The sequence below is a fragment of the Ictalurus furcatus genome, chromosome 6 (assembly GCF_023375685.1).
Source record: "Ictalurus furcatus strain D&B chromosome 6, Billie_1.0, whole genome shotgun sequence".
NCBI classification, from domain to species: domain Eukaryota; kingdom Metazoa; phylum Chordata; class Actinopteri; order Siluriformes; family Ictaluridae; genus Ictalurus; species Ictalurus furcatus.
In genome coordinates, this window is record NC_071260.1 from 1,747,501 (window position 1) to 1,774,348 (window position 26,848).

Below are 26,848 nucleotides of genomic sequence, written 5' to 3' on the forward strand. Positions count from 1 at the left end.
TTCCTTACAGCATTTCTTTCGAGACTTTTGCACAGCACTGTAATTTATTATTATTATTAGCATTACTATTATTATTACAATAAACACCTGGTCTATATTTGTTACTTTTACAATAAAAGTCTAGTTTATATACGTTATTATTTACAGTAAACACCTAGTTTAAATACATTATGTACATGAAATACTTAGTTTATAAACAAACAATACATTTATACACGGTATATATGCGCTATTATGACAAACACCACGTTTCTATACATTGTTATAAACACCTAAGTTGTATACATTATTACAGTAAATAGTTTGTATATATACAAATGCACTTCTATATATAATTATTACAATAATTCTTTAATTAAGGTAAGATGTACCACCTTTATTATTGGAAATTCAAGATTAAAATAAATTACATCATGCAAATACATTATGTTTACAGTAAATACCTAGTTTATATAAATTATATACATTAATACAATACATACCTTGTTTATGTACGTTACTGTTTTAATAAACGGTTAGTTTAAATACATCATTATTAGACTTAACTTATATGCATTATTATTACAATAAACACAAAGTTTATATGCATTAATTTAAATATATAAAAATAAATAAAAATAAATAAATATTGCAAAAATATTTGTACAAAAAAAAAACTATATTATTATTATTATTAAGTAGTATAATAAACACCTTTTTATATGCACTTTTTTCAAGAAAACATACACTTTATATACATACACTTGTTTACACTTTTCCGGTATTAATATATTTCTATTTAACTGTTAATTTTTTTTCTCCAGTTAAATGTATTTTTGATGAGAGTCCTTTTTGAATATTTGTGCAGATGGAAGATTTTTTTAAAAGAAAAAAAAAAAAGAAATCTTTCTGTGACGCTGGTTAAATGTGTGTCTGAATTGGAAAATGTGATTGTTTTACTATTGTTTGTTATACTGTCATCATGTGCTGAGGAAATGCCATTTTTGTTTTCTTTTTTGTTTTTAAACTTTTTTTTTTGCTGTTGTTTTTCATTTTGGTAAGTATGATTTAACGATGAAGCGCTGCAGAGTGAAATGCACATTTCCTCATCGTTTCAAAGCACAGATGCTTTACTGGAGCTCCAGAGAGTCCTTTACATTGTTGAGAGATGCAAAGTAGGTGGGATGCGGCTGAGTGGTTTTAAACAAATCCAGCTGAATTTGTAGTCTTAATAACCATTTGGGTTTTTTTTTTTTGTTTGTTTTTTTAAAGAAATGCATCTTATAGCCATGAATTAATTGTTTTTCAAGCTGGCACTGTAAAAAAAAAAAATCTAAATATTTCAGAGTACATCAAAGACAGCGTGAATTTCTGTTAAAAAATTTAAATGAATTAACGTTAAATTAATTAAAGGTTTAAGTTAAATAGTGCAATCCCATTAAGACTACTGCAATAATTAGGCTAATTTAAGCTTTCTAACTTTAAACATGCCACATTTTCTCCGTCTCATGACCTCTGAATCAGGAAGTTTTAGGAACGCGTGTTGGTTATAATTTTCCGTAATTGAGCACATAAGACAGAAAGCTTCTTGCAGAACCTGATGGATCATTACGTATGTCAGCAAGGCATCCATTATATGATACCAGAGACCGAAACATTACAGACACACCTGTTTACTGTTGATTTTTAGGGCCTTGTACATAGCTGGAGATCAGCATGTACAGACTTCTCACCATTTTGTATCTCTTCACAATGAGAAATGACAAGTCTGTTTAAATACTTCTGTAATGCTGTTGGATTTTTCACTATCTGCTGTTTCACAGGAGCACATTTATGCTAACTGGTTGAAATAAAGATTTTAGCTTGTGAAGTTCTTTAGTTTTAAGTTGTACATTAGTCACATTTCCTAAATATAAATGTTAAATCAAATTTCTTCGCATCACACAATTAAACTGAATATTAAATATGCCTGTGATCTTATTGTTATATCTGTATATAAATGTTGGCTAATGCATACAATTTTAAACAATAAAAGAGCTACACAATTGAATATGTCCTAACCATGTTAAAAAAAAAACAATGTGTAGTGCCATGGGGGGTATTTGACACAGAACAAAATTTTTAAACATAAACTTAACTGCTAAAGCTATTAATAATATCACTTACTAGTACTAAGTAAAAAGTATAATAACAAAATTGTTAATTTTTCGGGCTTTTTCTAAAAGATGGAATAGGTGAATACAAATGTGTACAAAACCTAAAGTTAAATAAAAGTACTTAAATTTTACCATGTTGCATCAAATAAAGATATGTAGTTTTATCAATATTTATTTTTTTTTAAATATTTCACATACAAATATGTGGTTTCATAAGGAAAAATGCATATTTAACATGTTTGACATCTGCTAAACCCCATTTTCAACTTTAGAAAAATGTAGGAAAAGTATACAAAAATCATAATTATACAAATGTATTATGAACATAATATCTACTATTGGTGTGTTTAATATATTCGGACAGTTTTTGTTGTTTGAAGTATTAAAGCAGTTTTTAAAGTGGGCTTATTTGGGCATTACATAGCATTTGTACTTACATGTGAATACAGCTGTTGGCTAATGCATAAAATATATATAACACTAAAAAGGTCTACACTGGCTAAAATGTCTTAAATTTACCATGGTACATCAAATGGAAAAATAGTGTAGTGTAATAGGAAGAAAATAGCATATTTTATACAGAACTGATTTTTAAACATAAACCTAACTTATAAACCCTATTGTAAACTTTAAAAAATGTAGGAAAAGTATGCAAAAGGATACAAAATTTATCGTGTAAATGATATGCAGTATTAATGTGTTCATCGTAATCTCATAGTTTGATATTGATTTAAAACTGTCACAAGATCTTAACTTTTTAAACTTAAACCTATCTGCTAAACCCATTTTCTCATTTTAAAAAGGTAGAAAAAGTATAGAATAAGTATCATTTTACTAAGTTTATTGTACACATAAATTGTAGTATACCCTATTTGTGTGTTCATCACAGTTTCATATAAACCTTGAAATCTTTAAAAACTTTAGTTAAATCAAATTACCTGATTAACATCTTTATTTCTCCGGAATCATCTGCCGACAATATAATGAAACTGATGCATCAAAATAGAAGAAACAAATATTTATTATTATGAATGTTGCAGAAAAGCAAATACGTTCTCCATGGCTTTGTACATTGTTCTTTCTTTTATACCCTTTATTTGTGCGATGTCATCTGTGAAACAGCAGACATGTGCTAATAAAATTCCTTGGTCCTAATATTACAGTTTGCATGTTCAAAATTCTTTCAACTGGTCAATAAACATTAAAAAAAAAACAAAAAAACAAATCTGACTTTGACTCTGAATGCCAAAAGTTGGTCATTTCCATTCATTTTAAATTGAATCCCTCAATCATTAAAATAATAATAATAATAATTATATTAGGGATAAGGTATAAGTTGATACATGCCCAGATCTATATGTGGTTAAGTTTTGTTCGGTAGCTCAAACAAGCACAATTATAATTTAATGGTTGTTAAGGATATAATTTGGGTTGAAACTAAATATATCCTTAATCCCAAGAAATATTTTTATTTCTACTTAGCAGTACACTAATACACTAGATTTGAAGTTAAAATGCAAAATATCAATCCATGGTATTTACCTCGATATTGGAATGACCTTCACAGAACTTAACTATACATGACCAATCTTTCTGCATTTCTTTCATTTTAAGTCTTACCACAATATCAAAATTTGAATCACTACACTTCCACTTGAATTACCACAAGTCCAGAGCCACGGTGGTGAAATGGCCTTTTTTGTGACGGCATTTTGTCATATCGAACAGCATGGCATTCAGACTCACTGTTCATTAAAAATTCCACTTTTAAATCAGTACCAAAAATGTTAGTTCTGGTGTTGAGGCCATGACGAAATGTGCACACTGCAGTTGCTCGACAGGATTTGTTAAGATTTGTGCTTGTAATTCCTGTATGACTGTATATTTTAGTAGTACTAGTAGGGTTGCTGCAGTTTAAGGCAGAACTGAAGATTGTTGTAAGTATGTTTTCCTGTGACAGGTTTAGAACTTCATAAGCACCCAAGTCAGGGAGTACCTCAGGTCTAGAGTAAATGTACAGCACCAGGAAGGAACTGGAGGAATGAAGGGCTCTTTTTATTTCCTTTATTTAAAAAAATAAATATATATATTATATATACAGGTTTGGTAGGAACAATCAAATTTATAGCAATTTTATAAACTGATTTAAATTCTAAAATAAAACATTTTATTATTGTACAATATAAATAATATAGTATATAAAGTTCAATATAAATAATAAGTAAAAGCCAATATAACAACATAAATTTGAGCCACACACGTTATACAAAATAATGTCAAAACTAAAATAGACAAGACACTCAATTTCTGTACTTAAACTCAAAACCATACTTGTTCTCAAATATCCATAGCAAAATATTAATATTCTGAATTATAAACAAAATTTTAGGTTGCTGTTTTTTAGAAACAGTTTGGTAAATATGGGAAATTATATTCAGATATCTGTATGAACCTCTGTGAATAATTTGGTCTTTCTGTGAATTTGAAATGAAAAAACTGAAACGATAAACTGATGTTTAATATAAAATCCTAAAAATGAGGAATATTCTGCATGCAAGATCTAAATAGAAGCAATAAAGCAATAAAAATATTTATTACTTTATGATAACTCGTTGTGTTTAAACGCTTTAACGTTTTATAATTACATTTTAGCATTAACATACTTATGCAATCCTTTAAAAATGGTAGCAGGATCAAAATGAAGCAAAACATTTTGTGTTCACGCAGACACCTTTAGCAATCTTAAGTAAGTGTTTCCTTTTTTCTAAAATAGAAATCTAAAACGTATGAGAAATTTAAAAAAATCTAAAATAAAATTTGGAGTAATATGTAGAAATAGCAACTGGAAATTTAATCTGTGCAATATAACGTTCATCAAAAAAAAAAAAAAAAAAAAGTTGCCTTCCATGTCTGAGGTTGAACTTACTTCATGAACTTGTTGAGGAAGCTGAGCCTTAGAAGAGGTGAAGACATGAACCATTCATTGGAAACAACCTACAGTGAAGAACGGCTTGTGTGTGGCTACTTCAGTGTTTCTAATGATAAATCTTTTATTATATTACATTCAATTTTAATATTCAACTTTGAGGTTAATTGTTCTCTGCTTTCATCCACACAACAACTGGAAAAATGTGCCCAGTCACCAGAATTTTTACAATAACTAAAAAAAATGTATCTCATACTGTAAAGGAATTCCTTTCTAATTCAGACTTATGTCAGTTCAAATCATGAGGAAAACCAAAAATGTTCCCACGCTCTGGAAAAGTGCTGGTCATTCCACAAGTAAAAATATTTATTCTCAGACTTCGTTATTCCTACTTGGAATTTACAGAACAACCCCAATTTCTATTCCTCTTCAAATTCTTTAAAGAAGAGCAAATCAGCAAATATTTCAGAAATTCAACCTTTCCAGCTCGAAGTTAAACATTGTCCTATTTCTGGTCTGAGCACGACTTTTCTACGCAGGAAAAGAAGAATGGAAGGTTTTCTTCTTCAACATCAGCGTATAAATAAGTTGTTTTTGACTTATTAATCCAGCGTTCTGCTCTTTCAGGCTCCTCTGATTCTCGGATCTTATCATGGCGGGGTGATTTCTTGCACTGGTTTTATCTTACAGTTTTATATTATCGCTACCCAATTGTTGTCCAAATTAGAACCTCAGACCTTTTTCACTGAAGGTCCAGATGAAATATCCAGTTGAATCTACTGATAAAGTACGAATCCCTACTACAAATGATAATAAGAAGTGACATTTTAACCATTATACCGCTGCACAGATTTAAAAATAACCTCAAACATAAGCATGTCCTAGAAAAGGGTTTCTAATGCAGACGAACAGTAAAAAAAAAAAAAAAACATATTTATTTAAAACATATTCTAGCACAGAAAAATAATTTTTATGCAATTTTAAATGTTAGAAGAAATAGTTTTCTATAATAATGCAATTTTATATAAATTTGAATGCACAAATCTTTTAAATTTTAAATAAAAATATGCTAACGTATTTTTTTTTCTTTCTATGAGCCCTTAATCCTCCATGTAAAACAGTTTAGAAATGTTTTAGCGAAAGCGTTAGGGGTAAAGAACAACCTCAGAACTGTACATTGCCTTAACTCTAATTTATCCTGTCTTCTTTATATTTATTTTTTTATTTTTGATGAGACTTTTATTTTTTGCGTATAGGTTCTTTTTTTGTTGTTGTTTAAAAATAAAAAATGTCATCTGCAGAGTTATTATTTTTCATGATTCAATGATTAAAAAAATAAATAAAAATATGTTGTTTTGTTAATCTTGTCACTTTTATCCTTAGGAAAGTGACACAATTACAGCCAAACCCTGCAGATTGAACTAATTTCATATTGTTAACTGTTGCCAAAAAATAAGAAAAAAAAAAAAAAGTTTAGAGAAAATCTACACGTCTCAATGTTTTTACAGCCATTGAATTCGAAATGACTTGACTTTTTCAAGTAATCCTAGAAAAGGGGGAGAGCATTCCAAATAGACACTGCTGACTCACTCCAAGTTCCCTCAACGAAACTGCACTGTTGTGGCATTAGGAGTGTTCTCACTATCGCTCCCTTCAGTATCTACACTCTGGCAAACTGTTGAGGTATTTCTTGCGGTGATTGGTTTTACTGATAGGAAGTTTTTTGTACATTGACACAAGTTTCAAAAGAAAATACTTTTTTAATTTAGATGTAGTTTGTTTCTTAGCCCTGCATGCTTTGCTAAATTTATGCCCTTAAATCAAAGCTGTGTTTTTTTTTTCTTTGTATTTGTTTTGGGTTTGTTTCTGTAAACTAACCATAGGGCTTTTTATATGTAGAACAGGTCTAATGAGTTCGCCTTTTCACGTTCCAGAATAAAAACGCATGGTTTAAAAGATGCCGTTAGGGCTAAGATGTGTTAGGCTAAGACGATAGCGGCAGGTAGTTTCTCTGACTAGTGAAGCAAAATATTTCAGAAGAAGAAAGTAGAAAAAAAAAAACCCTGAATGCATCCATCATCATTACAATTCTATAAATTGAATTCATTGTAATTACTAAATCAGATTTCATTTTCATAAACATTGCAGCCTGGTGGGTCTCATAATACTGGAGTATGAACTACTTTTGTTGTTTTTATAGAGTTTGAAAATGTTCAATTTGCGGTAAAAGCAAACAAAAAACAATATTATGGCTTTCTAGCTACATTTTCAAAAAGGAAATCTCCCAGAAATTAGTGTAAAGATTATTACTACATTCCACTGAACCTGAATGTTCTAAAATATCTTGCATAAATAATACATTTAAATATATGACTCTCTCTATATTTTTATATACACACGTCTTTGCTGTCATGTCATTTACTTTATGTATTTATTTAACAGACATTTATTTCATCAACATTATTGTTTATGATCGCTAGTTTTCATCTGTTGTCCCTGGGAATAAAAAAAAAAAATGCTCCTGAGTTGGTGTAGGAGCTAAACCGATTAATTAGTATACGTTTTATATACATCTACTATAAAAATAGTTCTCCATATAATACAGCAGCATATCAAGCCTAATTCAGTAACTCTTGAGACAAACCTTTTACATAAAGAAAAATCAGAGCTTCAAACTTTCCTACAATAGATTTTATGTAAATATGATGTAATGATGAGTGCAGGTTACTGGGCCTGTTAGATTTCAGTGCAAGGTATGAATTGTTCTCTTTCTGTTTTGTATTATTTGACCTCTGTAAGGAAAATCAACTGGTTGTACGTACATTATAATACATAACTACCATTATGGCATGTATTAAGTTAGATAATGTACAGAACACTTGATAGTTTTGACAAATTTGTAAAAAAAAAAACAAAACAAAACAAAAAAAAAGTAAATAAATATCCTAGCCACAAATTTCAAAATCTTATGGTTTTATTGCTGTAAAAAATAAATTGTATCTCTTAATCAAATGAAGTACATAATTCCATAGACTAAATAGCCCAAAGTGACAAACTGCTTGACATAAAGCTCGACTTTTATTGAATTATTACTTAAATTCATAAGCATGTGGCTTAAGATGTGGTTATTTAATGTTAGCAAGTGTGATGTAATGTTATTTAGTACATTTTGATTATTTACACAAATTATGCTGGAAATAGCGTTTAAATTACAATCCTATAATAAAAAGGTTTTTTATTTAATGTTTTTTTTTAAAAAAAAATATCTGTCATTAATATTGCAAAAGCAGGATTCAAGCCATGTACAAAAATAAAAGCATGCTTTATACAACTGTTTTCAAACATTTTATTCAGTATCTCAGGTCGAATGAAATATTTTTAAGAAATCAGTAGGACAGTTACTTTATCTACCTAAAGATGACCAACTAAAAGCTAAAATAATTTCTAGTGAAGGATGAAAGAAATCTGAGGAAATATTTGATCAATTCAAGCAGGATGTGTGCAAAGGCACCAATATTATGACTATTTGATGTAATAACTTCAAAACTACACATTTGCGCGTGCAAGACGGGGTCTTATATTTGTGTATAATTATATTTATGTAGTTCTTAGTTGTTAAAATGTTTCTGCTGTATATCCTTATGAAATTATATGAAATGGACGTTATTAATATGGATAACCAGTATAATTGCTAAAGTAAATCATCTTTAAATGCTGTTTGAACATTCAGATTTTATTTATTTTGGAAAAATAATAAATTGCTGAGATTGTGTTCAACAGCTCAGTAACAAAACAAAAGTATGTTTTATAATTGAGACTGTTTACTTAGTTTGAAACCAATATTTCTACACCAAAAATGTACTTTTTATTGTTAAAGAATACTTGCTATAAAATAAAATGTGCACAATTCTGAAAGTCTGAATGAATTCTATTTGTGATTTAAGTCAATTACCACTGATTTGCATAAACTTTAAATTTAAAAAAAGACCAAAAAATAATACATTTAAATTAAAACAAAAAAATTTATACTAGCTTGAATTTTCTACTTCCTGTATCGAGGGAGTTTAACGGATGAGATTTGTGATTAACCTAAATATAGCCCGTAGTTTTAGAAATGTATAGATTCAAAATGAGTATATAACGAATATTTAGTGTATTATTTTGACATTTTCTTCGTTGAAAAACAGGCTAAAAGTAAATTTAAACTCGTGAATTTTTTCAGATGCCTGAGTTTACATTTTAAAAAGTTAAAAGTAACAGTTGGACCCATCTTGCACAGCACATGTTGATTTTTAACAAAGAAACGTATATCTAGCCTAATTTTTTTTCTTTATGCACATTTAGAAAAAAAATTTCCTCAGATTACTTCCATCTACGAACCTGCTTTTAAAATGAAACCCACCTTGCTAACTTCTACACCTTTCAGAGTAACTGATTGCTGATGCGATTGTCCTGTTTGATCGCAGAACTGTGTGGACGCATTCAGGGTTTTTTTTTTGTTTGTTTGTTTTTGTTTGTTTTATTATTTTTATCTCATCAGATGTGTTAGGAATCGAGTGGGGAAAGTCTAATCAAGTGAACAATGTTTGACATTTTAATTTCCATTCAAAATGTTTTGTTAGATATTTGATTTAATGATGCGTTTGTGTGTGTGTTGATGAATGTGTGTGATGTGGTTTTAGAAAGTCATATTTTCTAAAGAAAGTTGAAAGAGAATTATATTTAGATAAAGAAATTCATGAATGAGCAAACTTTTTTTCCAAATTTGGCTTTGATGAATATCAATTAATGAATTGCTGTTGAGTGGTTGCGCTTCACAGACTAGAAAAAAGCCTCATGAAGCTTTTTTTGTAAGTAATCTTAAATAATTAGTCATTTTATTATGTATTATTTCTTTAAACGCTAGGTTTCTCGGTTTCGGATACAGGGACTGTCCACTTTCACCTACTCCCTGATAAAATGCCAAAGTCTTGACATGTAGGTGTTACAACAATGAATCTTTTGTCCTCTCTCACAAAAACACAATAACGCAACCCTCGAACAACAAGTGGAACTGTTATACAGCGGAAATGTTAGATATGTCACATCCAATAAAACACTTTTGAGAGAAAAACAATCTGGACACACATTTAATTCTTTAGTCAGAGTGGGATTTAAACATGTATACCGTGGGGCTTCGTAGCTTGTGAATGTTCTATATTTTTGCATAAATATGACCTAAAACAACATGAGATTTTCACACAAGTCCTTAAACTAGATAAACAGCACCCAATTAAACAAATGAGAAAAAATATTATACTTGGTCATTTACTTATTGAGGAAAATGATCCAATATTACGTATCTGTGAGAGGCAAAAGTATGTGCACCTTTGCTTTCAGTATGTGGTGTGAGCCCCTTGTGCAGATAAACGTTTGGGGTAACTGTTGATCAGTCCTGCACATCGGCTTGGAGGAATTTTATCCCGTTCCTCAGTACAGAACAGCTTCAACTCTGGGATGTTGGTGGGTTTCCTCACATGAACTGCTCGCTTCAGGCTCTTCCACAACATTTCTATTGGATTGAGGTCAGGACTTTGACTCGGCCGTTCCAAAACGTGAACTTTATTCTTCTTTAACCGTTCTTTAGTAGAACGACTCGTGTGTTTAGGGTTGTTGTCTTGCTCCATTTTCTCTTCAGATTCAGTTCAGAGACAGGTGTCCTGACATTTTCCTTTAGAGTTCGCTGGTATAATTCAGAATTCATTGTTCACTCAATGATAGCAAGCCGTCCTGGTCCAGATGCAGCAAAACCCTAGCCCCTAACCCTAGCCCCAAACCATGACACTACCACCACCACCACCATGTTTCACAGATGGGAGAAGGTTCTTATGCTGGAATGCAATGTTTTCCTTTCTCCAAACATTTCCTTTCTCCAAAAGTTCTATTTTGGTTTCATCCGTCCACAAAATATTTTTCCAACAGCCGTCTGGCTCGTCCACGTGATCTTAGCAAATAACACATGGGCAGTAAATGTTCTTTTTTGGAGAGCCATGGCTTTCTTCTTGCAGCCCTGCCATGCACTCCATTGTTGTTCAGTGTTCTCCTGATGGTGGACTCATGAACATGTGAGAGAGGCCTGTAGATGCTTAGAAGTTCCCCTGGGTTCCTCTGTGACCTCGTGGACTATTACACGTCTCGCTCTTGGAGTGATCTTTGTTGGTCTCCATTCCTGGGGAGGCTATCAATACTCTTGACTTTCCTCCATTTATACACAATCTGCCTGACTGTGGATTGGTGGACTCCAAACTCTTTAGAGATGGTTTTGTGACCTTTTCCAGCCTGATGAGCTTCAACAACTCTTTTTCTGGGATCCTCGCAAATCTCCTTTGTTTGTACTACGATACACTTCCACAAACATATGTTGTGAAGATCAGACTCTGATACATCCCTGTTCTTTAAATAAAACATAGCGCTAACTCTCACCTGATTATCATCCCATTGACTGAAAACACCTGATTCTGATTTCACCTTCAAATCAGCTGCTAATCCGAGATCTTCACATACTTTTGCCACTCAAAGATATGTTAAATACTGGATCATTTTCTTCCATAAATAAATGACCAAGTATAATATTTTTGTCTCATGTGTTTAATTGGGTTCTCTTTATCTACTTTTTGGACTTGTGTGAAAATCTGATGGTGTTTTAGGTCACATTTATGCAGATATATAGAAAATTCTAAAGGGTTCACAAACTTTCAGCACTACTGTACATTTATACAGTTCCTCCAGAAAGCAGGAAAAAATATGGCACAACACAGACACTACCAAGATCAGTCCAAATGGATTGCTCAGGCAAGGACAATTATCAGAGAAGTGTCCAAGAGTCCAGCTACAACACTGAAGGGATTACAGAACTCACTGGCTGAAATCGGAGAAACTGTAAAGACCTCAACATCATCATCAGTTCTTCACAGATATAGGAAGCGGCCAGAAGGAAGCCACTTCTGACAAGGGACAGCTCTTGGAAAAAGACGTTGTGGTGGAGCCATTTGGTCTGAAGCCAAAGCATGTCTGGTGCAAACCAAATACAGCCCAACACCCAGGTAACACCAACCCTGTGATGAAGCATGGTGGTGGTAGCATCATGATGTGGAGGAACTGGAAATCTTGCTGCCATCACATACAACATCGATGGAGCCAAATATAAGCAAAGCCAGATATCTACATTTAGGTTGAAAATAAACGTTCTAACAGGACAATGAGCCAAAGCACAGGACATAAACTACAAAGGAACGGCTTGGAAGAAAATGCAAAGCTCATAGAGACACATCCACAAAAGGACAGTTCACACTGGGGGTGAATACTTCAAATAATTCTGAGAACATCTAAATACTTTATTTAATTTTTGTTTAATTTCTGCAGAGTCACTTCAAAATGAGCAAAAAAAATCTGACTGATATCTTTACATTTGATGTAGTTCAGCAATAAGAAAAATAATTACTGAGGGAAGGAGGGGGTGAATACTTTCTGGAGGCACTGTATATTGATTAATAATGAGCTCCAGTTCATTCTTTTTTATTTAGTTTTTATTTATTACTAAAATCAATTCATAATGAGCCCTGAGTGTTTCTATTTTTTAATCATTTTTTCTTTCTATTTTTTGTAAAAAAAAAATAAATAAAATCCCCATGTTTCAAATTCTATGCACCTTATTTGGTGTATTTATGTAGCACAATTTTGTGTACACCGTCATTCAGGATGCTTTGCGAAACAGTTGTTTACGATGGAGATTATGGACAGTACTGATTCAATATAAATAATCGAAAGATAACATAATGATTCAGTAAGGTTCGAAAAACATGTAAAGAAAATATAAAAATAGGACTTCTGTCATAAATAAATAAATAAATAAATAAATAAATAAGTGGGTTAAATGGAATATTTAATTCAGCTATATATAATTTTATTTTTTTAATTTAAATTGTTAAATAAGCTAAATTTGTAGAAAGGTCTGTGATACGTAACCATGACAGCTTGAGTTTTATGGCTCCATTTTGGATTGTGGAAGGCGGGTGGGGTTGGGGGGTGACGGGGGGGGGGGTTAACCAGGAGTCACTGAATGTTGGGGTAAGTGCAGAAACTGTACAGTTTGTTCATCCATGTGTTTTAGTTTGTTCCATGACTGCGACAGAAAATGAGAGTTTTATTTAATTTTCAAGCCTGAGCCATGTATATTCTCATGTCCTTTGTTCCAGACGTGTCTCGTTCTTGCCATAGGGGGAAAAAATCCTTTAATAAGTAACCATTTTACCTGTACATCTTGTTTCCAATACACAGACTGATTTTATCCTTCTTCTCTCACATTTGTTACGTGTTATTTTTCTGAAGTTCTCCTTAAAGTTTCTCTCCTTATTCTTCAGAACCTCTTGATGAGTGTATTATCCTTCATCTTCGACATGAAAAGATCATTTTTACTTCATTATATCTATCCATGGATTTTTTAAGGCATTTGTTGAGATGCCTCCGAGGAGAAAACTTCGTCCAGGATATTGCTTCCTGTTTCTTTACTCCTTGATTCCATTTTGAAGCCTGTACGTCCACACTAGCAGGCGGCAAAAGCGACAGGCGTCCATTTTCTATGCACGTGAACCGATAAAGCATGCAAGCACACGGTATATCTAACAATTTTCACACCTTTTCACTTTAATATATCACAGTACATTATTTTAATCCTACACTGGAGTAAATCGTATATTGTAGGCTATACATTTTGGCGTCTATCGTTTCTCATCGGAGCGAGAGAGAAAAAAAACGCTGGACGGACGCTACACACCCACGAAACTTTCTCGCTAGTGTGAACGTAGGGTGATTCGTTGCTTGTTTTCACAGTTAGACTTTAACATAAGAGCTCCGTTCAGAAGAAACTCAGCTTCATATACAGCCTTTCTGACTGCATCTTGGCTCAGAAACCCATCACGGCAATCCACCTTGTCCTTTATTCGGCTTTGTTTCTCTTCTCGGAGGCCGTTTTGAAGATGCTGTCATCGTTCTGAAGTTCATACATCCAGAATGGATAACAAGTAAAATTGATGATTTTCACTGGATTCATGTTTAGCGCAGTATTCTGAGGAAGCAATAAAGGCTACTCTCCTTGTCCTTACCTTGTGTACCTGGGAATGTCCATATAGTGCACAAAAATCTTTAAAGGTACACTACACACACCCTTCTAGGTAAAAGAACCGTATTAAAGGCACAAAAGGTGTTAATGTTATTATTACAACACTCGGTCTTGCCTCATGGTTGTATTCCAAGTCTTTAAACTTTTAATAACTTGATCCTCTGCTTCACCCCTCCCTTAATTCTGACTTATACATGGTCTCAGGCTTGTTCTGAACATCTTCTGTTGCAGTTAAAACTCTCTATATTTCCAGTACGTGTCAAAACCAATTTGTTATGAGAGGCAGAAAGGATCTGTATGTATTTGTGTGTGTATGAGAGAGTGAGTGATTGAGATGCCTGTACAGTAGATCAGGAGCACTAACACATGAATTTTATCGTTGCACAGCTTGAGGAATGCTAGTGGACTGACCGGAGCCGACCTAGCCCACGCCCAGGGCTTCTCAGAGTGCGCTCAACTGCTGTCCAACGCCCAGAATCAGCAGCAGCTCAGCCGTTTTAACGGCTTCTCCACCAATAACTCTGTGGAGCGGACGCGCGGCTTCAGTAACGGCATACCCAGCAGAAAGCGGTCGTTCGGCTGCATCGAGTCCAGTCAGTTTAAAAAGGCCAGAACCAGCGGTAGGTCTGAGGAAGACCGTGCCATTTATATGTGTGGGGGTCGGGGAAAACCTTTCACGTGGTCAAAAATGTTTGGACTTTTTTTTATGAATTTAAACGTTTGTACACTTCCATCTAATTCCAGTCTGATTTACTAATGGACTTAATGGACAAATTGTGAAGATTTAACAGGAAATGAGCTCAAATAATCTTTGAATAATCACTGATTCATTCAGTCACTTCCGTTCTGTTCGATAAATCATTTTATTCGGTCATGTAAACATTTTAAAAATGGTCTGTACAGAGCATGTGAGGTAAAAGCTCTTCTCAAGACCACCACATATACTACCCCTGTGATTTACCTCTGGTATTCACCCTTATTTACCCCTGTTATTTACCCCTGTTATTCACCCTTATTTACCCCTGTTATTTACCCCTGTTATTTACCCTTATATACCCCTGTTATTTACCTCTGTTATTCACCCTTATTTACCCCTGTTATTCACCCTTATTTACCCCTGTTATTTACCCCTGTTATTCACCCTTATTTAGCCGTTTTTTTACCCTTATTTACTCCTGTTATTCACCCTTATTTACCCGTTATTCACCCTTATTTACCCCTGTTATTTACCCTTATTTACCCCTGTTATTTACCCCTGTTATTCACCCTTATTTAGCCGTTTTTTTACCCTTATTTACTCCTGTTATTCACCCTTATTTACCCGTTATTCACCCTTATTTACCCCTGTTATTCACCCTTATTTACCCCTGTTATTTACCTCTGTTATTCACCCTTATTTACCCCTGTTATTTACCCCTGTTATTTACCCTTATTTAGCCGTTTTTTTACCCTTATTTACCCCTGTTATTCACCCTTATTTACCCCTGTTATTTACCTCTGTTATTCACCCTTATTTACCCCTGTTATTTACCCCTGTTATTTACCCTTATTTACCCCTGTTATTTACCCCTGTTATTCACCCTTATTTACCCCTGTTATTTACCCCTGTTATTTACCCTTATTTAGCCGTTTTTTTACCCTTATTTACTCCTGTTATTCACCCTTATTTACCCCTGTTATTCACCCTTATTTACCCCTGTTATTCACCCTTATTTACCCCTGTTATTTACCTCTGTTATTCACCCTTATTTACCCCTGTTATTTACCCCTGTTATTTACCCTTATTTAGCCGTTTTTTTACCCTTATTTACTCCTGTTATTCACCCTTATTTACCCCTGTTATTCACCCTTATTTACCCCTGTTATTCACCCTTATTTACCTCTGTTATTCACCCTTATTTACCCCTGTTATTTACCCCTGTTATTTACCCTTATTTAGCCGTTTTTTTTACCCTTATTTACTCCTGTTATTCACCCTTATTTACCCCTGTTATTCCCCCCTCTAATTCACCCGTTATTTACCCTTGTCATCTACATACTGTGTGTTGGACCTTAGATCTGGATCTTCAGATGAGGCTGATGAACGGGATGAACGGCTCTGGCGGAGAGAACCTGATGGACACGGCGCGCGCGGAGCTCGGACCGGCGCTGAGCAGCACTACAGGTGGGAACGGATCCATAACCGGGTCATTTGCCCCCATCGGCTTGGTGGAGCAGGATGAGGGGCTGCGGATGGAGGACTCCTCCACCTCGGCTCCTAAAGAGATGGAGATCTTCACCGTGGCTGCAATGCAGATACCCTGCCGCTGCACTAACTCCTACGCCTACCTGTAGTGGCCTTAGCTGTGCTTGTGGGGGCGTTTATAGGGGTGCGTGTGTGTGTGTGTGTGCGTGTGTGTGTGTGTGCGTGTGTGTGTGCGCGTGTGTGTGTGTTAGATGTATCTTATAAGAGGGAAAAATGGTTTGTTTTCATTTTCATTTGAACGTGGGCCTCGTTGATCACGCTAGATACGAACGGATTTATTCAGAAATCATTCAATATACAAGAAACGTGACGTCCAAGAAAATCCGAGGTTGGAAAAAAACGTACGAATGTAGCGAGAATGTGCGTAAATATTTACGCCTAGAGATCACACGTCGTATATACGCAAATTACGCAGGTTATTCCTGTCAGTTACTCACCGATTTAACGACGTTTTGAAAGAAAGCGATTCCAAAACACCCCGTAAATTAACACGACTAAGACAAGCGGTTCAGTTAGGACAAAAGTAATGGCGCCCAAAGGCGCACAAGAAGCTTTAGGACACTAATGAATAACCCCAGGACAAAAGTAATGGCGCCCTATAAATTGAGTAGCACTCTTTCACCCTTCAGTTGCCATTTGGTCTTGTCTCCGTTTGTGGGCGTGGCTAAACCTAAATGGCGTGGCCATTTATGGCTGATATGCACGTGAGTGTGAAGAGATTAATAAATGATTCTCAGTAGTAAAAACTAATGTAACACCTGAACATAGACTGGATTACCATTCCCAGCTTGTATTTAGTTTCTGCACAATAATTTCCTTGAATCGGGTCGTTTTTTGTTTGTTTGCTTGTTTGTGCTTTTCCCCCATGCCCTCGAGTCTCAGCGACGTGTGGGGGAATTCATTTAGTTTACCTTTCAAATGATCTTATCCCACATGATATCTATACTTATCGTTAACTAATGCAGCTTTTATTCATTTACCGTGATGTTTAATCAGATCTCTTGATCTTGAGTTCTCTTATTATCTGTATTTTCTTTTCTTTTTACAAGTCTGTGTATGACTGTAAGTTGGTAATGTACTTTTTTATAGCTTTGGTGGTCATTTAATTCATATATGTATGTATATACAAGGCTGAAAGCAGGTTGTTACACAAGTTCATTTGCAATAACAGACAAAATGTACGTGAGCATGAAGTTAAAATGGTAGATAAAATGCTAACACGCGTCTCCAGTGCACGGCAGGTAGTTCTGAGGAAGAGGAAGCACTCGTTCTGTGTGTGTATGTGTTTAATATCGATGCACTCTGTTTCTTTTATCATTAAATGTCTCAGCCTGATGTGGTGATGTGTGTTCTGCGTTTATGTGTGTGTGTGTGCGTGTGTGTGTGTGTTTTATTAGTTAAATCTTCTGCACTTCTGGAGCAGATTTACTTTATTAAATCCTGTTCAACTCTGAGAACTAACATCCTGTTTACGCTCGGAATGATTCCGATTCCTTAAATCCTTCAAACATCGGGTTTTACTTTAAACTCAAAGACTCTGGGGCTCGGGCTGCGTTCACTCTGGAGCCGAAAATCTCAACAAAAATGAATAAATAAATAAATGAATGAATGAATGAATAAAGCTCCGATTGCTGATGGAGAAATTCTCCGGAAATTGTTGTGCAAAAACAAAAAAAAAAACGAACCTTAAAAGGTTCAAAGGCTTAAAAGCTTGGTTTCTTCTTTCCAGCACCAGGAAGCACTGGTGTGAGCGAGAACATGGACGCGGCGGAGAACGCTGAGGACGAGAAGTCGGTTGGTGCTGAGGAGCGGTACGACCACACCTTCTTCCACACCATGCACCTCTTCCACGGGTCTTAGAGAGAGTGCGAGAGATGCCATATACTTTTAGTAGATACCATCGTCCGATACCATGTGATGTATCACGTTAACGAACAGACAACAGGAAATGACCAACATCTTAACGTGTTTTTAAACGATTAATGATTAACAGCATGACCTGAGAGAGAGTAGAGCAGTATCCGTGAGCGTAGTCATTTCAAAAAATGAGAGAGCGCTTCATATCTGCGAGCACTGAGACACGCTTCCCTTCTTTAGCAACTAGTCCTGTACAGTAACTACTTTTTGTTGGACGATATATTGTCCCAGAAATAATTACCATTAAACGATATTATTGCCATAATATAACAGTATAATAATGCAAGTAGACCCTTTCAAAGAGTAATGAACTTTCAATTCATTAGGAATATTCAGACATTGGAATTCTGATGAAAACGTCCTTTAAATTTTAGTCAGTATTCCGTCGTGTCGTATTGATTCATTTTAATCAATTCTACTCTGACGAAAAAGACATCGAATGTTACTCACCGGCATTTTAGCTGCAAAATTTAAACCAAATATTCACACATTTCGTATAATCAACAAAAACGTGGGGAAATTCGAATCTTCAATCCGACGAATATCCGAAGTTCGGATTTTAATTGCACCGCACTCGAGCGGACGAGAGCGGGAACGGCTAAAATGTCGGTGATATTCGTTTTTACATAAACGCGATAGCCGACATCGAGGTCGTGTCCAACAAATAACACAAACCGAGCTAAATAAATAAAGAATTGTGATGTTCCTGATCGATTAATAGTAAGTTCTTTACTCGTTTCAGTATCAGTGTGGATTCCTGTGCCAAAAACACCCTTTACTCGTACTAATACTCGATGCATCCTTCCTCAGGATATTATGGCGTGCGCTACACATGTCCACGCAGTCTACTCTGTATGTATGAATCACACCGAGTGTCTCTCTCCAACAGCACATCAGTATTAATCGCAACATAATAAGAGATTTTTATCAAGACTTTGGTTTGTTTTTGCCTTGTATTACGTTTTACTGCCTTTATAACAGTCCTCTTACTTTGCTTTGAAATTGTCTCTTTATGTTCATGTCAAATAAAACTCGTGCTCCTCGACCGAAAGTTGCTCCTTTGATTTTGATTTTGAGTCACACTTCACGTATTCTGAGTGAACATCCACTCCACGATGTTATTTATTAAAGCAAAAAAGTTATCCAATACCAACTGGGCCTGTGTGAAAATGTATTTGCCCCCGTAGTTACTAATTCCCCAACTCTATGAAAGTGCATCGATAACGGGGTTCAGCTGGACGAGACACAACCAGGTCTGATTACTGCAAACCCTGTTCAATCACATCTACACTTAAATAGAACTTTCTCATCAGCATGAAGTTGGTTAAAAGGTCTTACTCAGTAACACACTATACCAAAGTTGAAAGAAATTCAACAAGCTGATTGAAATACATCAGTCTGGGAAGGGTTACAAAGCTATTTCAAAGGCTCTGGGACTCCAGAGAACCAGAGTGAGAACCGTTATCTCCAAATGGAAAAAAACTCATTAGTGAATTAGTGAACCTTCCCAGAAGTGTCCGACCTTCCAAAATTCCTCCAAGAGCACAGCGATGACTCATCCAGGAAGTCACAAAAGAGCCAAAGACAACATCAACGGTCCTACAGGCCTCTCTTACATCAATAAAGGTCACTGTTCATGACTCCACTATCAGAAAGACACAGGGGGAAAATGGCGTCCATGGAAGACTGGTGTGGGTAAAACCACTGCTAACCCAGAAGAACATTACGGCTCGTCTGAATTTTGCCAAAACACACCTTGATGATCGTCAAACCTTTCGGGAGAATGTTCTGTGGACTGATGAGTCGAAAGTGGAACTGTTTAGAAGACAGCGCTCCCGTTACATCTGGCGTAAACCAAACACCGAATTCCACAAAAAGATCATCATACCTACGGTCAGGCATTTTTTTTTTGATAAACCTGTGTTTTTTTTTAACATTTTTTTTAAACAAAAGATCAAAAGGTTCAACAATAATATATATATATATATATATATATATATATATATATATATATATATATATGAAATATTAGATAAGTAGATAGTATTAGGATTAGAGGTGATTTGTGTTTCTTATATGATGAAGAGTGGATATGAACGTAGCCTCTCTCTCTCTCTCTCAGTTACATTAATTCAGCACTACTCGGAAACGAAACTGAGTTCATTAACGTTTCTGTCACATCACTTCCGCATTACCAAAAAAAAAGGGGGGAAAAAAAACCAACCAACACACGTCACTCCTGCGGCTCCCATCCAGACTGTACCAAGACGAAGAGTAGGGGTAGGGGACTCTCACGAAGGCTATACTGACAGCAAACTTATTTTCACTGATTTGTGTTTTTAATCCACATATTTAAACATTTAACCAGCTAAAGTTTTACCATTTCACTAGCATGGCACTAACTCCTGCTTTAAGTAGCAAGTTTTTTTGTCTTTTTTTTTTCACTTTCGGCGTCGCGACCACTTTATGCACACCCCTCTTGGTGAACGCAATGGTTCATTCCAAGCTCTGTCGTCAGAAAGAGACTCGCTAGTTTCTGGTGTGTGTGTGCGCGCGCGCGTGTGTATGTGGTCGCTCTTAGCGGTAGCTTTAGTTTTTATTTAGTTAACGCTTCACTATTTTATAAACACTTAAATATTTCATCTGAATCACCAAAATCATGTCTACTCCTGCTAGACGGCGACTCATGAGGGATTTCAAACGGTGAGATTTCGGTGTTTTAAAGAAGAAAAGCCGGCTCGGAGGTCTCCGGCTAATACAGCGTTATTTTAATACTCGACCACCTGTATTGAGACAAATCCCGCCTTTCTCTGTGGTGATTGGTTAGTCACAAATGCGCCGCGCCAATCGGGAGCTCGTATATGACGTTGTAGCTAATCCCGAGGCAGGAGGCGGGGCTCGCCGGAATAGAGTTGGGCTGGAGGTATTTGCGAAAGCTAGCTATTTGGCAAACATCGTAAACATTCAGAAGAGTGAATTATATTGTGCTCTATGTTATATTTATATAATGTTCTCAGGGTGAGTGGACAGATCTGTTATATATAGTGTGATGATAACGGAACCGTGAGCTAGCTAGCTGGTTAGTTTAAACTTCACCCTAGTTAGCATTAAAACTTCGTGTGAACACAGAGTTAGTGTTCAATTCGGTTTAATATAAACACTGAATCAACCTCTGAGGCTAGATTTCGACTCTTGGTGAACTTAACGAACATGTTCTTTGATATTTAGTGTTATGTTGGTGTTATTTTGATTGAATTATGTGATAAAGTGTGTGTGTGTGTGTGTGTGTGTGTGTGTGTGTGTGTGTGTTCAGGCTCCAGGAGGATCCTCCAGCTGGTGTGAGTGGAGCTCCATCTGAGAACAACATCATGGTGTGGAACGCCGTCATATTTGGGTACGAGATACCAGACGAAGTTCTGGTTATAAATCATGATTATGATGATTACATGGTTCTCTCTCTCTCTCTCTCTCACACACACACACATAGCCATGTATTTGGTCTGAGAGATAAAACAGCATCTCCTGTCTCTAGCAATTCCTCCTCTTCCTCCGTGGTCGAACAAATCGCGTCAGAATCAAACCGTTCGTCTTTCTACGAAAACCTTTTCTGAAAACGTGTGTAAATGTTTGCGCGTAAGCCAATAGTTGTACAAAAAGTGCAAAGCATGTTCCTGATGCGGCTCATTTGCATATAGTGACGCCCACAGAACTCCATAAAAGGCAAAGCGCACAGAGAGCTAGGAGCGCGAGATGAGCAATCCGGGGAAAGACTGAAAAACAGAAGTGGAAGCCATTTTAACTCACTTCCACACTAATAACAATATTCAATAATCTAATCATCATCATCATAATAATAATAATAAGGCAGTGATAAATCCTGTGTCAGATGAGGCGTTTGTTTACGGGTGTTTATCGTGTCGTTATCAGCTGAGAGAGAGCAGATGTGAGGAAACGTGGATCGGGTCGACTGTAACGGACAGAAATGGATTTTAATCGGTATTTGGGGAATGTTAGAAACCGAAACGTACAAAATACGAAGCTCACAGGTTCATAAGCGCTCTGATTAGCACCCCTGGCTCGTTTTTGTTGGGATTAGTTTGTTGAGACAGGTCAGGTGTGATCGGTACTTAGCTACGGCGGATTCATGATGTTAAAAATATTTAACAAAACGTTTAGGGGATAAAAATATTAACATAACTTTTCTTGTTGTTGTTGTAATAAATACCCGGGAAGGGTTTGTGGTGTGTTTGTCATTTCTCGTTAAGGTTTTATTATCTAAAACAAACACACGACCTACAAAACTCTACAAAATGAACAGATGTAATAATTCACTTCTCTTCATCTGGTTTTGTTTTTTTGACCCACAGCCCCGAGGGAACGCCTTTTGAGGACGGTGAGTGTTGTACGTCCAGATGTGTAGGATTTACAATAGAGTTTATAAACTGAATTTATCATAAGAAAAGTGAATATGGTGTGTGTGTGTGTGTGTGTGTGTGTGTGTGTGTGTGTGTGTGTGTGTAGGTACGTTCAAGCTGACGGTGGAGTTTACAGAAGAATATCCCAACAAACCTCCGACGGTGAGATTCGTCTCCAAGATGTTCCACCCAAACGGTGAGGTAAACCTCCGTCCTGAGGGGGTTTTATGTACACACACACACACACACACACACTCACACTCTCACACACTCACTCTCTCTTGCTCTTCACCATGGTGGATAGTGAACTCCATCATCACCAGACGTCCATTTTGAGACCGTGTACGGTTAGAGAGACTGTGTAATATTTACACTTTAATAAACAGACACTTGAAGTTGGTGTGGAAATAATCAGCAACAACATCTGGAACATCTGTGTAGCGTTTAAACACTGACTGTGTGAAGTACTACAGAGCAAACTCACACTGTTTTACTTCATGTATCTTCTTTGTGTGTCTCTCTATATATCTAAGTCTATTTGTGTGTGTCTCTCTCTCTGTGTCTCTCTCTCTATCTGTGTGTCTCTCTGTCTCCTGTGTGTCTCTCTCTCTGTGTGTCTCTCTCCCTGTCTCGTGTGTCTCTCTCTCTCTCTCTCTCTGTGTCTCTCTCTCTGTGTCTTTCTCTCTCTGTCTCTCTCTCTCTGTCTCTCTCTCTCTCTGTCTCTCTCTCTGTTTCCAGTGTCTCTCTCTCTGTCTCCAGTGTCTCTCTATCTGTGTCTCTCTCTGTCCCCTGTGTCTCTCTCTGTCTCCTGTGTCTCTCTGTCCCCTGTGTCTCTCTCTGTCTCCTGTGTCTCTCTATCTGTGTCTCTCTGTCCCGTCTCTCTCTCTGTCTCCTGTGTCTCTTTCTATCTGTGTCTCCCTCTCTGTCTCCTGTGTCTCTCTATCTGTGTCTCTCTTTCTGTCTCCTGTGTCTCCCTCTCTGTCTCCTGTGTCTCCCTCTGTCTCCTGTGTCTCTCTATCTGTGTCTCCCTCTCTGTCTCCTGTGTCTCCCTCTCTGTCTCCTGTGTCTCCCTCTCTGTCTCCTGTGTCTCTCTATCTGTGTCTCTCTCTGTTTCCTGTGTCTCTCTCTATCTGTCTCCCTCTGTCTCCTGTGTCTCTCTCTATCTCTGTCTCTCTCTCTGTCTCCCTCTCTCTGTCTGTGTATCTCTCTCTGTCTGTCTCTCTCTGTCTCCTGTGTCTCTCTCTGTCTCCTCTGTCTCTCTATCTGTGTCTCTCTCTGTCTCCTGTGTCTCTCTCTATCTCCTGTGTCTCTCTCTGTCTCCTGTATCTCTCTCTCTGTCTGTGTGTCTCTCTCTGTCTGTGTGTCTCTCTCTGTCTCCTGTGTGTCTCTCTCTGTCTCCTGTGTGTCTCTCGCTCTCTGTGTCTCTCTCTGTTTCCTGTATCTTTCTCTGTCTCCTGTGTCTCTCTCTGTCTGTGTGTCTCTCTATCTGTGTCTGTCTCCTGTGTGTCTCTGTCTCCTGTCTCTCTCTGTCTCCTGTCTCTGTCTCCTGTGTCTATCTGTGTCTCTCTCTGTCTCCTGTGTCTCTCTCTGTCTCCTGTGTCTGTCTCTTTCTATCTGGGTCTCTCTGCCTCCTGTGTCTCTCCCTCCCTCTCTGTCTCCTGTGTCTCTCTATCTGTGTCTCCCTCTCTGTCTCCTGTGTCTCCCTCTCTGTCTCCTGTGTCTCCCTCTCTGTCTCCTGTGTCTCCCTCTGTCTCCTGTGTCTCCCTCTCTGTCTCCCTCTCTGTCTCCTGTGTCTCTCTATCTGTGTCTCTCTGTCTCCTGTGTCTCTCTCTATCTGTCTCCCTCTCTGTCTCCTGTGTCAGTCTGTCTCCTGTGTCTCTCTCTGTCTCCCTCTCTCTGTCTGTGTATCTCTCTCTGTCTGTCTCTCTCTGTCTCCTGTGTCTCTCTCTGTCTCCTGTGTCTCTCTCTGTCTCCTCTGTCTCTCTATCTGTGTCTCTCTCTATCTCCTGTGTCTCTCTCTGTCTCCTGTATCTCTCTCTCTGTCTGTGTCTCTCTCTGTCTGTGTCTCTCTCTGTCTGTGTCTCTCTCTGTCTCCTGTGTGTCTCTCTGTCTCCTGTGTGTCTCTCGCTCTGTGTCTCTCTCTCTATCTGTGTCTCTCTGTCTCCTGTATCTCTTTCTCTGTCTCCTGTGTCTCTCTCTGTCTGTGTGTCTCTCTGTGTCTGTCTCCTGTGTGTCTCTGTCTCCTGTCTCTCTCTGTGTCTCTCTCTGTCTCCTGTGTCTCTCTGTCTCCTGTGTCTCTGTCTCTTTCTATCTGTGTCTCTCTGCCTCCTGTGTCTCTCCCTCCCTTTCTGTCTCCTGTGTCTCTCTCTCTCTGTCTCCTGTGTGTGTCTCTCTCTGTGTCTTTCTCGTTACCTGTCTCTGTGTTGCTCTCCGTCTGTCTTCCCTTTCTGTCTCTTTTTTTGTTTGTGGTTTTATTTTAGTTATTTATTTACTTAATACGGTAAAAACTATGTAACACCTGAATGATTTGAATGGTTTATTCTGTAATGTGTTGTTTAATAGGACATCAGTATAAATCTGTGTGTGTGTAATCAGTGTATGCAGACGGAAGTATTTGCCTGGACATCCTTCAGAATCGTTGGAGTCCAACGTACGACGTGTCCTCCATCCTGACCTCCATTCAGGTGTGTATTTACTTACTTCATACGTGACGTCTCCAACACGGGAGCGAACACACACACACACACACACACACACACCAGTCTGAGGCCAGCGCAGATAATCAGAGCGTTACTCCTCCTACAGTCTCTTCTAGACGAACCGAACCCCAACAGTCCGGCCAACAGCCAGGCGGCTCAGCTGTACCAGGAGAACAAGCGCGAGTACGAGAAGCGGGTGTCGGCCATCGTGGAGCAGAGCTGGAGAGATAGTTGACCCCACACACACACACACCCCCTCTTTAACACTCACCTCCCGTTTCTGTCTCTGTTTAGCGGAGAATAAATATTTACTCTTTTTTTGGGGTTTGTTTTTAAGTTTTTTATGCACTTTACTTATCGTACAGGATCGTGGTTCTGTGTTTCTCGTGCACGATCAAGTGAGAAAACCCTGCACGTCTCTCCCTCCCACCACCGTTCTCGTTCTAATCTGATCATGAGGAGTTTACCCTCCTAGTGCTGTATTCTGAATAAAAACTCACGCCGTGTCAGTATTTCAGGATGATCTATATTATATATACTGTTTTCCCCCTGGTCTTTGGTGTTGTACGCTATTCTGTGCATGAATGCCTGCATATGTACCTGTGTGTTCCAGCAAGCTTGTATATAAGACCCATGATGGATTATATATGTACAGATTTTGCACTGGTTGTCAGTCATCTTTTCCAGCACTTGTAAATAATGGAAATAAAAAAATTTAAAAAAAAAACACCACAAGGGGTGCGCCCTTTTTTTTTTGTGGTTTCGGAGACGTGCGAGTTTCAGAGCCTTGTTATCATGAACAACAACGGAAAAAGTTCTCTTTCAACTTTACACCATACAGAACCATGAACACGCGGCTGTGTCTCAAATCGCTACGTACTTGACTGACTAAAGGGAAACGACGTCACCGCTTGAACTAAGAATGCGATATATAAAGAGTAACACGCTCCGTGTAACCATAAACGGATAAAACGTAAGCAGTGCCGTTCTTTAATAAGTAAAAATATGTCTCAACGCAAGTGCGAACAGGAAGCTGTTTCACAGACATTACGTGCGAGAATAAACGGATAAAAGCTGCGACTCAAGTTGTATGTTTTGTGTACCGAGCCGCTTCAAACATCCCAGACGACCCAAAGTGTTCACTCTAGGGGTGATTTTTTTAAATAAAAAAAAAACAAACATTTTGTTGTAAAGTCCATCCTGTGGTGTCCTGTCATGGCTCCGCCCCTTTTCCTTCCTCTGTGTAGAACAGGCTGAGTCTGTAAAGTATTAATAGCGCACTACGTGTTGACTTCCTCGGCGTGAAGAAAGCATTCTGACTAAAAACATGTACCCTGGGTGACGATCTCTCACA

The 26,848-nt window shown here is 37.0% G+C and overlaps 2 protein-coding genes across 4 annotated transcripts in view; both read left to right on the forward strand.

Annotated features, from left to right (window-relative positions):
- Positions 1 to 19,425, forward strand: part of LOC128608458 (ankyrin repeat domain-containing protein 10-like) — a 22,973-nt gene extending 3,548 nt beyond the window's left edge. Inside the window, exons 4-6 of one of the 2 annotated variants that reach the window (XM_053626172.1) lie at positions 14,606 to 14,838; positions 16,275 to 16,382; positions 18,193 to 19,425. In XM_053626172.1, the coding sequence (XP_053482147.1) occupies positions 14,606 to 14,838; positions 16,275 to 16,382; positions 18,193 to 18,323 (472 nt within the window). In that variant the 3' untranslated portion in view covers positions 18,324 to 19,425. Of the gene's footprint in view, positions 1 to 14,605; positions 14,839 to 16,274; positions 17,799 to 18,192 lie in introns of those variants that run through there. The other variant, XM_053626171.1, reaches the window with a different exon arrangement.
- Positions 19,426 to 20,660: 1,235 nt separating this feature from the next.
- On the forward strand, positions 20,661 to 26,820 carry LOC128608460 (ubiquitin-conjugating enzyme E2 A). Of its 2 annotated transcripts, none has more exons than XM_053626176.1 (6): positions 20,661 to 21,083; positions 21,694 to 21,774; positions 22,748 to 22,773; positions 22,902 to 22,991; positions 25,391 to 25,479; positions 25,601 to 26,820. In XM_053626176.1, exons 1-6 carry the CDS (start codon positions 21,040 to 21,042, stop codon positions 25,727 to 25,729), a joined length of 459 nt encoding a protein of 152 aa, XP_053482151.1. In that variant the 5' UTR covers positions 20,661 to 21,039; the 3' UTR covers positions 25,730 to 26,820. The 2 variants fall into 2 exon arrangements, with proteins under 2 accessions (XP_053482151.1, XP_053482150.1); XM_053626175.1 differs by lacking the exon at positions 20,661 to 21,083 and adding an exon at positions 21,171 to 21,398.
- The last annotated feature ends 28 nt before the right edge of the window (positions 26,821 to 26,848 follow it).

What these genes read in the sequence shown, in the direction of transcription:
- LOC128608460 (XM_053626175.1), top strand. Translation starts at nt 21,214, where the DNA reads ATGCGCCGCGCCAATCGGGAGCTCGTATATGACGTTGTAGCTAATCCC. An exon ending in GGGAACGCCTTTTGAGGACG is followed by an intron (nt 22,774 to 22,901) that starts GTGAGTGTTGTA and finishes GTGTGTGTGTAG; the next exon opens with GTACGTTCAAGCTGACGGTG. An exon ending in CAAGATGTTCCACCCAAACG is followed by an intron (nt 22,992 to 25,390) that starts GTGAGGTAAACC and finishes GTGTGTAATCAG; the next exon opens with TGTATGCAGACGGAAGTATT.